The sequence below is a fragment of the Acromyrmex echinatior genome, chromosome 4 (genome assembly GCF_024713525.1).
Source record: "Acromyrmex echinatior isolate Ae372 chromosome 4, ASM2471352v2, whole genome shotgun sequence".
Lineage (NCBI taxonomy): Eukaryota > Metazoa > Arthropoda > Insecta > Hymenoptera > Formicidae > Acromyrmex > Acromyrmex echinatior.
The window spans coordinates 2,912,525-2,926,794 of record NC_141855.1 but is presented as its reverse complement, the minus strand read 5'-3'; the positions used below and the strand labels follow the sequence as shown (position 1 = coordinate 2,926,794).

The following is a 14,270-nucleotide window of genomic DNA, read 5'->3' as shown; positions in this document are numbered from 1 at the left end:
CGCACTTAATCCTGAAGAATTTAGATAAATTATTAAACTATTTTTGAATATTACATTTGCACACACACAAAGTACCTACTGCGCTGACTTCTATTTTCTTTTATATTCTTTTCTTAAATTTATTTTATTCAATTTGTATTATTCACTATTTTAATCACGTAGATAATCAGCATCTTTGATAAGGTCAAAATTTTTGAAATGTGATTCATAATAATTATTTAAAGAAAATTATATCAAATAAAATAAATTCCATTGTATTAATATTTCTTCTTATTACGTTCCGACATGAATTAAAGATATGCAACTTATAACTCGTCAGATTGATGATTAAATTCATAATACGGAGAATGTAAGTTAGTTACGCATTGTTAAATTAATAACCCGTTGTAACCAAATTAATGATCCATTCATCCGCGAATGAGAATCATATTATCCAGTAGCTGCGGTTAGTGGAACGTGGCTAGAGCATACCTACAGTTATTGGTTCCCGTTCAATTATTGGAGCCTGTTTCCTCCCTCTGTTAGTATTGCACTCAAATAGAATATATTATATTATATGATAAACAGAATGGAAATGCTCTTAAAGGAAACTACGTATTGATGGTAAGTATAAAATAAATTTTAGACCTACTTAACCCACAAAGGATTAGCGTAACCCCTCCGATTTTCATAGTTTAGACGTTTGTTGTTCCCTTTTCACTTATTGCAAAATATCTTTTGTGCTACGACATTTTAGACTTTTTGACTAAAAAATTCTTTTTTTTCAATCTTCAAACGATAGATTAAAAAAAAATTAGTTAAAATCGATGCATTACAATTTGAGATACAAACAAAAGAAAACACTGGATTGACAAATACCCGGATGTGGGTAGATAGGGATTTTTTTCAGATGTGGGGGTACTGAGGATTAAGTTAATTATTTTCATTTTTATTCCAATTTGTATTGATTATGTTTACATAGAGACATATAGGTATAAAATATATAATTTAACAAGATATATATTTAAGAGATATATAATTATAAAAACATATATATTTTGAAATTTGAATATAAAAAAGTTAGTTCAGTTATACAGGGTATCTTATTTGAAGTTTTAGACGCAATTATCTTCCAAACTATTTGTTATTTCAAAAAATGTTTCAAGTGAAACTTACTTTGTTTCGAAGAGGACATCTTTTGATGATTACAGACCCTCTCTAAGATTTCAAAATGATCTTTTTTAAATGAAATTAGGTTTTTTTACATAATATAATTCTTTTAATTACTCTGCACATAAAAATATTAAGATAAAGATACCAAAAAATTAATAGTTTTACGAGACGTTTTATATTTTATTCTGACACATATTAACATGCACAAACAACATAACAACATAAGAAATACTAAACTTTCGTAAATTATATAATATTTGTAAATTATATATTTGTATAATCGTACCTTAATACTTTTTTATATAAATAGAGAATGAGATGAAACAATTAGTTTAAAGAAAAATAGTTGCTTTAAAAAAAAATATGTTAACAAAATGGGTAATTTTTTCTTACACCAATTGATTCATCTCATTATCCTTTGCATAAAAGTATCAAGGTTAACAAACAATTACCAAGAAATGAATTTAGAAAATATTTAATTGACATGAAAATATGTATCAAAATAAAGTATAAAATATTTCGTAAACTATTGGTTTCTTAATATCTCTATCTTATTACCTTTATATGCAAAATAAATAGAGAAATCATATTATGTAAAAAAAAACCTATACAATTTCATTTAAAAAAAATAAAGATCATCTTGAAGCATGTCCATCCAGAGAGAATCTGTGGATATCAAAAGATGTTTCCCTCTAAATAAATAAGTTCCACTTGAAATCATTTTTTAGAATAACGAATAATTTGAGAGATAATTGCGTCTGAAGCAATACGTGCGAGATTCAAATGGAACTTTGTATAACATACAGTTTGAAACATTAATTTATTATTTCTTATTTTGCTTTTTTGAATTTTTGAGTCTGATTGTATTCTAAATCATAAATATTCTTATAGGTCATATTGCTATTACGTCTAAAGTGCTTCACAGTCAGCTTTGTGAAAATATATTTCCTGCCAATATCGTGCAATATTTAATTTCGTAAAAGCACTAATGAAAACGCGTTTCTACGACGGTTAGTCAGAACGCCGTTGTAATTACATTGGAATTTATTTTCCAGTCCGTTGCCATTAGTACCGGAATATTATTTCATTGTTCCACTAATAACCAGCGTTGTATGCGAATTGTATAAAAGCAGATTTTCGCGCTCGCGACCCGGTTTATATTCCCCAATATCTCATTAAAAATCAAAATTCATCGTATTTCTCGTTGATTTATATCGATGAGTAACTAATGATACATATAATTGCCGCATGTAATTTTTATACATACAAACAAATCAATATTTAACTATAAACTTATTCTCTTTCTTAGAATTTCGGTTTTTAGAATCTTATACCTACTTATTAGTAACTTGATAATTATGTTGTATATTAAAGAATTATACAATTTTTGTATTATTTTGCAATTTAAAAATATTTAAAATACAAAAGATATCTTCTGAATATATTTTTAAGGGATTTGGAAAGAAATCAGTGCGGACAGATATCCATGTCATAAATAAATGTATATTTGTAGAAGTTTTCGGGGAGTGGGATTATACGTGTGTAGTAATCCTTCTATCATATATATCAAACAAGCTATTTTTTGTACCAACTCTACGATCAATTCTACCCTCGAGACAACTTACCGCTTCTTCCGGTTGGCGTCGGTGCGGACGTGGACCTGCCGGTGGGCTCCGGAATCGGGTAGGGTAGGTCGCAGCATTCCCGCTCGGGGAATTCACTGGCGCGAGCGCAGCAGCAGGACAGCGCGACGAGCAGCGTCGTCAGGGTCGTCAGTAGGGGCCGCGAGCGCGACGTGAGCGTCCTGGCGACGCGCGCCGTTAGATCGTCATGCCCCGTCATCGGTCCTACCAGTCGGTCGTGGCCGATTCGAGGACTGCGAGCGATTCTGCACTGCGAGATCTTCTTCCTCTCAACCTTCTCGTCCGCAGCATCCTGCGAACCTTGGTACCGCTCGGTCCCCCAAGAGTCGTCGCCACCGCGAGTCACCTCGATGGTCCCCGCGGCGCGATCCTCATCGTCATCACACATACACACACGAGTCCTACACTCGCAAGACCAACTCCCGTCAGCGGAAGCACGATTCGTTCGCAGAATCGATGGCGGGGCAAGAGGGAGTTTATCTTGATTCTCGATACGTTAGAGTGACTAATGCCAATTATTATTATTATTTGAGAGTTTCTATTTCGATTCGATTATTAAGATTCTTAATAATTGAATTAGTTCTTAATCAGACAATAATTTCTTGAGCAAGTCAACTAATTGTGGAATTAAAGGATTTAGATACTTCACAGAGGTGTTCACTAAGTTTCACGAAAGGTCTTTTATTTGTCGCACATGGATTCGAATGTGACGAATCTAATCTCACAGATAACTCTAGTTTTTTTTAGCAAAAGTATTAATCTTTTTAGAATCCTAGAAACTTAACAAATTATTCTTCCAACACCGAGGATGTTCCTGATGCATCACAAGATAGAAAATGGAAGAAAAAAATCGAAACACTTCGATAAAGTTTTCGTAGGATCGGTTTTCCATTGTCAATAATTTTGCTCGCTTGTAGCTACAGGATCTATAAATCACGCTTCCACTATCATGATTCTTATTTTTGTTGCTATACACAAGTTTTTAGGTGAATCAAAGTTACGTACACTGCACACAGCGAAAAGATCGAGACATATTGCTGTTCGCGGAAGTATTCAGCAAGATTTCACTACGAGAGAAAGTCTCTTCCTCTTTTGCAGATTCATAATTCATAAATCCTTCTTGCGATGCTACAAATCTTTCTTTAGCGAGACATTAAATAGATAAACACTTTGCAGAATAGACATTTTATAGAGAAATGTTCTCCAATGCTTTTCACTAAAACACTATTTGCGCTATTTTAAAGATTCTTTTTTGCAAAATTGATATCTCTCTCTATTTAAGATCCGCAACACTTGAAGCATCTTTGACTTAAAAATTCAGGATCAACTTCTTAAAACTATTGCACTATTCTCCGTTATATTCCGCACTGAATTCTTTCTCTCTTTAAAATTCGGGATCTACAAGCCCTTCAAATTAAAAAAACAGCAAGGATGTTTTGAGCAACGCTTCGATTGGAAGAATATCGAAACTATAAAAAGATGCTTTGCTCAAAAATCAAGGATGATGCTTGAGGTAGCGAGGATCACGCGATCTTCTCATTCACACTTGCCGAATTGTAACACACGCGCACACACTCACACACACACAAATAATCTACCAGTCGAATCTCACCAATCTTCTGGAAGATCGAGTCTACGATCAATCTTTGAGTCATCTGCGGAAACCGATCTTACTCGCGCTATTATACTGATTCTCACGATCGTTGTGTCATTTACAAAGACGACAAGTTCGATCTACGATAATGACTGTCATACTCCCGTGAGGCCGATCTTATCCTCAAAAAATCAATTTCCATCGATCTCAGAAGAGCAGCGTCGCAATCTTTCTCAAAGTGGATCGGCGTTGCAATCTTCTTAAAGTGGGTCGCCGTTTTTTTCCTCAAAAACGCGTTTCTTTTTAAATAAATCTTCGTTTACAGTCCTCGCGAGTTCGAAAACGGATATTCGCCCGAGAGATCTGCGATAAGATCTCGTCCTCGTGCGCGGCACTTCGCGGTTGCGTTTTCGCGTTTTGGAGCCGAGAGCGCTGCGTCGTGGCGGCGTCCCGACGCCCAATGACGTTGAGAACGTTCTTCGTACGAGCGAGAGCCACCGCGAGAACGTCCACCCCCGCCAACCCCTACACCCTCCGCTCGTCGACACGCGATAGCTTCTGCGCAAGAACTGGTGCTGCTTCGCTCGCCCGTGTGTATACGGGGTGTCGCGGACCTACTTCCTGTCGCATTCGGCAAAAAACAGATTACACGCTGATGGCTTCAATAATACTACGACATCAATAATTTTCAAAAAATGTTGATATAAGCAATTAAAATACATTAAGAATAACAAAACATGTATACAGATACGTAAAAAATTAAATCAAATTTCGGTTACATCGAATTGTTCTTGAACGTTAATCTGTGAAAATTATTTCCAACAGTTTAAAAAGACATTGTCTTTTATTTTCTAATCAATTTTAACACAGGAGAAATTTTATTCCAATCTTAATTGTCAAGAGATTTAACGCTTAAGCGGAGCATGTGTCTCATATTCCTTGGAAATGCAATCAAAATATATGAGAATACATAGAAAGAACTTTATGTTAAGCTTGAAATATTGAAAAAGTTAAGTTCTTCATAAAACATTATGTGTTTAGGATGCAGTAAAAGCTCTGTGGGTGATTTTCCGAGAAAGAAATTGATTCATCCCCTTAATCGATTCATTCGAAAATTCGCGACACATTAGAAAAAGAACAATGCGGAATAAATCCGGGACACCCCATAGGTATATGTGCAGGTGTGTGTGTGAGCACTCGTTGCAGGTGTGCAGGTGGAGTTCTACGACGGTGTCCCCGCGCGCGGCGTCGTCGCGTCGAATCGAGCCGAGCAGCTCCGAGCGAACTACCCCCGGCTAGCGGCAGCTAGGCTGCCGCTGCACCGCACCGCGAAACGAACGCGCGACCCTCGTTCGGCGTTGTGTGCGCCGTTCCTGACCTCGTTTTGCCCCGGCTTGTCGAGGTCGGTTACGCGGAAGTGCCCGCCGGCACGGCGGGCATCACTACGGTCGGCCGCTCGTAACTGAACTAGGGATGTTTAAATATAACGGGGTATTGATACCTTCACTCGTTTGGCATCAAATACCACAAACACTGATGACTATTCGATACTTTCCGTGAACAACATCGTTACTTTACTTACGGAATGAGCAGTATTGATAAAAGTCTCTCTTTACGGTAATGAATCAGTGGAACAAAGACAGATAATTATCATACACGTACGTGAGTATTTCAGAGTTGCAATTTACGATAAATTGTAAACGTTTTTGTTCATCGTAACAAGCGCGCCAATATATCGCATTTAATACTGCATTCCAGATATTGTTATAAATTCATAATATCCAAGTTTTTATAGTATCACATTCCTTGCAATAAAAATAAATTACAAGTGACTATGTCTTCTCTCTCTCTCTCTCTCTCTCTCTCTCTCTCTCTCTCTCTCTCTCTCTACTGTTATAAAAATACTGTTATAAAAATTAATATAAGTATCTTTTCGGAGTTATTAAATTTAGTACAGTTTAATTAAAAATTTTGTCAAATCATCAAACAACCAATTGAAAGATAAATTCTAAGTGATTAAAAGAATTTAATATAAATAAATATGCATAATCGTTTAATTCTATATATTACTTGTATAATTTTTTTGATATAATTACTTTTATAAGACATATTTTACATTTAATGTTATATATATTATATATATATATATATATATATATATATATATATATATATATATATAATGTATATATATATTTTAATTTTTATTATTTTTTTTAATTATTTACAATTAAATAAAAATTAACATTTATGTTCAAAATTTGTAAGAAAATATATAATATTTATATAAACAACGTTCTATTTAATAAACATTATTGTTGTTCTGATTTTTAAATTAATCCTTCTTCTTAAAAAACATAGGAACATACTATGTTAATTATGTTAAAATTTAAAAAGATCTTTTTATTAATTTTTTTGCATACTTAACATTAAATTTAAATGTTTAATTTTTTATTAACAGACATATATAATAACAAGTAAATAAAATATTACATAATCAATATTACATTAATAGTATAGCAAGGAAATGTTTATTTTTTCATAATTTGCGATGCAGATGATATTATTGCACAAGATACCTATCTTTGTACATAATTTTAATTAAATGCCATTGCTTGCGTCAATCAGCAAAAAGTCGATATGACCAGAATATAACCAGTGCTAAATGTACACGCGCAATATATTATTTGCCGCAGATTCGACTATCGACAACTTTCCATTCCGCGGCTACAAAATTGGCATTCGAAATCGCGGTGCAACTTTTTTGGTCACGCGTTCCAGTTTTTATCCCTCTCTCGTTCGATCAATGAGTGTGAAATTAATCTGCGAGTGTCATGCATTGACTGCATTATTTTTTCTTGTAATAATAATACATTATTATTGAAATCGTGTACTTTTTTGCAACTATAAATGTGAATTTAAATGTAAAACTATTAGATATACATATAAAAAGAACTTTTTAACAATTGTAAAATTATCTATAATTAAATATTAAAGACTTATGAGATAACATTAAATTACATTTTTACATAATATTCAATCACATCATTGAAAATATCATAGATAATATTGTTAAAGAAATACATCATAATAATGAAATGTGTATGAAATAAATACATCACTTTATACATGCCTAATATGTTATGCAAACAAATCGCATAACGTAACTTTATATAAAGTCTCTAATTCTGGTCAGGTTGCGCTTTGTTTTCCATCACTAATGTAAAAGGACGTGCACGGCGCACAATCGTAATTCAGTTGCGTCCATTAAACGCGATTGAACTAATATTGGCGCACGATATTAACTAAGTTTAATTGCTAGATCGTAATTGTTTGATTAGTTGAGTGCTGAAGTGTTGATGGATCACGTCGCATCGATTTCTGCTCTCGTTTGATTGCAACTATTTCGGGTTCAATACTTTGTTTGAAATAATACTATTAATACTATAGTCGAATACTTTGATTAATATGAACTAAGTGTTTAAAACTGCTCACTTTTCCTTTTAATTTTGTATTTCCTCACTAAACAATTTTTTTAACTGTTTCAAATAAAAATTTGCATGAGTGTTATTGTTCTTGAAACAACTTTTCAATATGTAATATAAAATATTATTTTTATAATTTTTAAAATCATACACGCACCAATATAAGATTCAAATCTTTTAAAGTATTAGGTGTTGGAATTAATTCGTAGCGTTTTTAATGAAAGAATGTTATTTATTATTTCACATGAGCATTAAAAAATACATTAATGAAAGTACTTCCCATCACTTGTAAAACGCTACGAATTAATTCCAACACCTAATATAATTTATTTACCATTAAATAAAATATGAAATATATAATATTTGAACGTGTTAATTTAAATTCGTAAATATCAAAACTGATATTTTTCTATCTATAGCATACATGACCTAAGGCATGTGTATATCCCTAGGATAAAAACCTATACAACGTGTGTATGTATTATATAAACTTGTTGGAAAGAATCGACGACATATTCTTGTTGACGATATTCCTTTCCAGTAGAACAAGTAGAGACTAGCTAACCTCGCATCAATAAGTTGCTCAAACTTCTCACGAGTCATCTACGACTGTAGAACGAACGTTTACTTAATGAAACGAGCGTTGTTCTTATCAGTAGTAAAAATTTACCATATATCTCCCATAAATCGCTGTAATAAAGAAATGATGATGCCGATTCAACTTTAGCTTATAGTAGTCAAGGAAACTTGCAAGGAAACTAAAGGTTAGTTGATGTATTTATACATAGAAGCAGTACTGTTTTAATATTGTATATATAATAAAAAAAAAATAATATTCATGTTTTCCTTGAATGTGATTTCCTGTGTACAATATATTGTGTATGTATATTTATTGACAGACTGCAGAAAGAAAACGATATGTATATTGCATTTTTTACAATAAACAACAAGTTTATCATTTCATTTCAAATTTAACAAAAATTGAACAGAAATTAAACTATTAAATTAAATAAACTATTAAATTAAACTACAATAAAGCTATAAAGGAAAATTAAATATTTCTAAAGCTAAATATTTTCTTAAGAATTGTATGTCTTTATAATTTACGTTTTACGTCAAGAAAGATCTTTTTTTGTTATATTTAATCTTCAATAAACTTTTTAAACTTTTATTATTTTCCAAATTTTGTATAATTTCTCTTGTACAAAATACTTTTTCTGTTCAACAAAATTCTGATTTTCAAAGAGTGTTAATCGTAATTTGTTTTCAATTAAATTATGATTAATGGTATTGTGAAAATGTAATTATAAAAATAAATAGAACAGAGAGCTAATTGTGAATAAATCTAATGTTTCAGTGGAAATAAATGTAAAAGCAACAAAATTATTAATGAAACAATACGCCAAATACATGTTCAATAAAAGACAATTATATCGCGTTGTTCGATATCTTTTCGTACACTTTAGAATATACGATTATTTTGCCGCAATTTTAAATTAGCTAGACTAATTTAGAATTGCAGCAAAATGACCATATCCAACAACTCATTACCGAAATTTCTAATTTGGTAATCTGATGTATTATTATTATCTTTAATGCAAAGAAAAATGTTCGATTGACATGCACTGATATGACAGGACATACGGAATTACTGTAAAGAAGCAATATTAACGAGATGCTATAAATTTATTTCGGCAATTGCAACGGCATTGATTGCAAACAAGATTCGTGAAAGAAATTCTAAAGGTCAGGGAGCCGGCGATCACGCAACCGCGATCGTGCAATGTACGCTCTAAGCTACAAGAGATGATTTTCAAGTTCGGTGATTTATCTAGCGTTTGCGAGTATCCGATATGTATTTATAGCACCAACCAAGTGCTTCGATCGGATTTGGACGAAGTTAAAGGCCATATGAGGTCAGCCGCGCATGTCATTGTTTCGTGTACTGGCTGCTGTCAGCGGTTCGAAGAACTACAGACTTAACCGAACTCTATTTGCATTATAGTGTCATTAATGCAGTTAATATTCTTTATATTATCTATGTACCATTAATATTAAAGACATATAGGGTGTCACAAAAAAATCAGAGTACTGAATTATCTTTTTAGGAAAGGATTTCCGAAAAAAGTTTTCATACAAAGATTATAGGATATCAAGTTATTCATCATGTAGTGATAAATGTAAATTATTATAGTCGAGACCTTTTCAAAATAATATAATTAAGTTCTATTATTTAGCCAAAAACTATTGGAAATTTGCGCCACTAAAGTATGCCATGGGACATACTCCTCGATGCTGCACTCCTGTATATTCTGGCTGGGCATAATCTGATTGATCAAATTTAATTCGTTAATAATTCGATAAATCTACGTTGAAAAAGGAACTTTTAGTTCAAAATTTCACTTTCAAAAATATTAATTAAGAGTAATGGAATACCCTGTATATAAAATAATTTTATATTTTACTATAAAAATGTGAGAAAGTGAACGAGAGAGAGGAAAAAAATGAAGGGGTGAAATACAGAATAATTTTATAAAAAGCAATATGATTTACAAATCTACTCGTTTTAATATTCGTACATTATAAAAAATTATTTTTAAGTACATGGATGATTTACTATTGGTAATATATTTTATTAATAGCTAACCTATTTATAAACTTATTTATTTTTAATAATTTTATCTTGGATTTAGATCTTTGATATTGCAAGTCTCTTTTTACATTCTCAAAATGGTTTAGATAATCAAACTGATTTATTAAATCATCGATAAATATTAATCAGACAATCGATCGAGCGGTAATATCAGTATGTAATAACGTCGAGAACAAATATAAATTAAAGTCACCATGTTATGAAATCGAGAAGTTATTTAATCAGAGGAACGAAATGATGCGCTGGAAAATAATGCGGAATTTATTCATTGAGTCCAATTTACGCGGAAAATTTAATCATGTAATTACACTTTAGCAACCTTAATGACAATTTGTAACGTGGTTCGGCATGTGCTTGCGTAACGATTATTAGTGGAATCCCGCTAATCAGCGGTATAAGCGGATTATTGCATTGATATTGCGGAATGATAGACACGCTTAAGATTGTTACCAATGAGACTTGTTATAAATAGGAAATTATTTTTGACTATTTATTTTTAAGAGAAGGTAAATATTTTACCCTTTTTAGCTCTTCTTACTCTCTCAATTTATATAAAATTTGAAAAAGAATGACATACTTTTACTTTATTTCTTTCGAAATTCAACGAAATAAAGTTTTGGTTGATGCCATTATGATATTATTGCAACATAATTTAAGATTTTGGCAATATTAGAAATTTCAAAATATTAAAATTATTAAATAATGACATATACATCCTTATACAAAATAATGAAAATAATGATATTTATAATTACATTACATGTTTCGGCTGCGAGATTAAAAGTCTTCAGTTCCAATTGTCCATAAATTAAAACAATAGAACAAAAATTAGAAAATGTCAAATATCGACAGAAAAATAATTTTTTGGTTAATTAAAGTAAATTAAATTAAATCTCAATTATCTTAGAAATCTGACATACTGGAATTTTTTGTGACATTATCTGTTTTCAGCAAAACAGCATCATCTATAGAATACATTTAGTCTAATTCAAAATAATGTAATGTAATATAAACTATTGCTATTAACAAAATTAACAAAAAAAATAATTCGATAGCATTTTTTAATATATAGATCTTCCTTAAGAAACTAATAGACTTACGTAAAAGAAAAATTTTCAGTATGAATATTAAATAAATATATAATGTAAACATATATACAAATTAATTATTAACAATAAAATAGCAAATAATATATATAATTAACTTGATGTTAAAAGACTTAGGTTATCTAATAATTGCTTCAAAATATTTTAATCTTATATCTTTTCAATAAGTTACGGCTTCTCGTTGTAATGAGTTTTAAATAAGTTAAATAAAGATCAATTCTCCCCATTAAAGATTGAAGTTTTAGTTGAATTGCTCTACCAGTTCTTTATGTTTAATTTCTCAATGTTCATTATAGTTAATTTCCGAACCCTATTAAGTTATATTAAAGTCTTTTGATAATACAATTAATAAACTGAAGAATTATAGCTTAAAAGTCGTCTTTGACTTTAAAGTTCTTTGACCTCGTCAAAGTAAGTTTCTTCAATAAGTCATCCATGTGCCGAATGAGTTCTTCAAATTTAACGTAAATCCTTTGCGATACGAGAAATACGATTGATCAGCACTCAAGACAAAGTTATGAATCGTAAGCTGCATAATAGCCCTCGGGTGATAGCCAGGTGCATCGCAACGCTGTGATTTAAGATAGAAGTAAGTAGGAAGGTAGGAGGAAGTAATTGCTGTGTATCGAGATTTATGGACTACAACTCGCGAAGCTTGTCGGTAAAAATACAGCTTGAAAATGGTGGATAAAATATTCGAGCTATTTAAACAAAGACAGGCGATATATCTATGTGTAAAAGACAGAGCGCAATTGAGACGAGGTCTTTGGACTCAATCATCTCATGGTGTACTTAAAATATGTTTGTGCATCCGCATTTCTGTAATGTGCATTCTTCTTGTAAATTTAGAATAAAAATACTAAATATTCACTGTCAAAATCTGTCATCATTTCTTTTAAAATAAGATTAGAATATCTTCATAATAATAATTTTGCATAAATTTATTATAATTTAATTTTATGTATATTAATTCAATTTATTATTTAATAAATTGAATCCAGGAATAGTTTGTAAAGTTTTCTTATTATTTCGAACCGACGAGAAAACATTATTAAAATCTGATTTAAAATAATTTTTGTTACAAGATAGTATTCCACATAATAAGGAAACAATGTTTCAATGCAATTCAGCAATTATAAAATTAAATAGTTATTATGCTCAATAAAAAAGAAGCACTCTGTATGTAACTGACATGATCGAAAAATTAATGAGCGCATATAGCGAGAAAGCGAGACACGACGGGGTGAAACAATAGTCCATCGTATTGCCATATAGACCGAAAATCACATCCAGTATGATATAATAGATTCGGTGGTTCACCGATGCAGCGATAAGACAAGTGCAGAGATCGCGTCGAGATGCAAGTGCACTGGGAGTCAACACCGGCGACAGTCAACACTCAACGTCGGTCTGTGGTCGTGGGCGAACGACAGGCAACAGTACCTGCATAATGACTCGACTGCAGCCGTGCACTGCGGTGCGCGAGCTGTGCGCGATGCACCGGTGCGGCCGGGCCAATCGTGGCAAGGCCACCCGCTCTGCGAAATACATCAATGCATCTTTCACGTTGGAATCAGGACCGTTTTAAAGCATTCGTGCAAGACTTGAATATTTTCGCCCTTTTCCAAAGGTACTATAAGTAATATTTTGATGCACACATTGTGCACATAAAATTTATTGCATTTCTCTTTTAATTAGCCGCTTTTATTTAGAAGGATTTTTATGATATTACTTTTTAAATTTTGGTATACTTATTTTATCGACATTTTTGTCTAAAATTTTATTTACGTTATTATATTATAAAATTAATTAAATGTTACAATTAATTTTGTTGATAATAATAATGATCAATTATTATCTTTTATTAGAATTTAAAGACACAATATATAAGATAATTAAGCTTCAAACAAATAAATTATAATTATTAATGAAATATGAGCCAATATTAGTCGATACAAGATAATAGTGTGTGACAATTATATAGGTATATATATATATATATTAATGATAATAATGTATGACAAACGTTTTGGTCCCAATTTGAGCCACCTTCAGTATAAAGCTGTAAAGTAAAAAGTAATATTTTACAGTAATAATAATTAGTGAGTATTACAATACAATAAGTATGATTGAAAGCTTAGTAGAACAACGGAATATGTTATATGTTTGAAATGTAAATTAATATGTTAAATGTATATGTTAAGATTATTAAAATCGGTATAAGATCGACCCTAATATCAAAATCTTTCTTACAATCTTTAAAAATTGAGTGAATATAATCATGATCCGTCAAATAACTTATTTTATAAAAAAAATGTAACTTTATTTTACGATCTAAGTATATACATAGCTATATTATCAAAAAAGAAAGTAAACAAAAGAGTTTTTTTATTTTTTTATTATTATATATTAATTAATATTTTTTAATTATGGCATTTACCTTATGTCTTATGCTATTACACTAATACTATATTTACCGACCGTCTATTATAAATAGAATGGAAATAGACCTTAAAATTAGAATTATCTGCCGCCGTAAATATAGATAAACCTACTTATCGACTGTGTAATTTCGACAGAAGATAAAATAATCTACAAAGGATTTATTGGATTTCTATATTCGCAGCTGTAGATTTT

At 31.1% G+C, this 14,270-nt stretch overlaps 1 protein-coding gene across 1 annotated transcript in view; it reads right to left on the bottom strand.

Annotated features, from left to right (window-relative positions):
* Gfrl (Glial cell line-derived neurotrophic family receptor-like) overlaps positions 1–6,144 on the bottom strand; it is a 354,141-nt gene extending 347,997 nt beyond the window's left edge. Inside the window, exon 1 of the mRNA XM_087405786.1 lies at positions 2,778–6,144. Within this exon, the coding sequence (XP_087261912.1) occupies positions 2,778–3,183 (406 nt within the window). The 5' untranslated portion in view covers positions 3,184–6,144. The remainder of the gene's footprint in view (positions 1–2,777) is intronic.
* Positions 6,145–14,270: the final 8,126 nt, after the last annotated feature.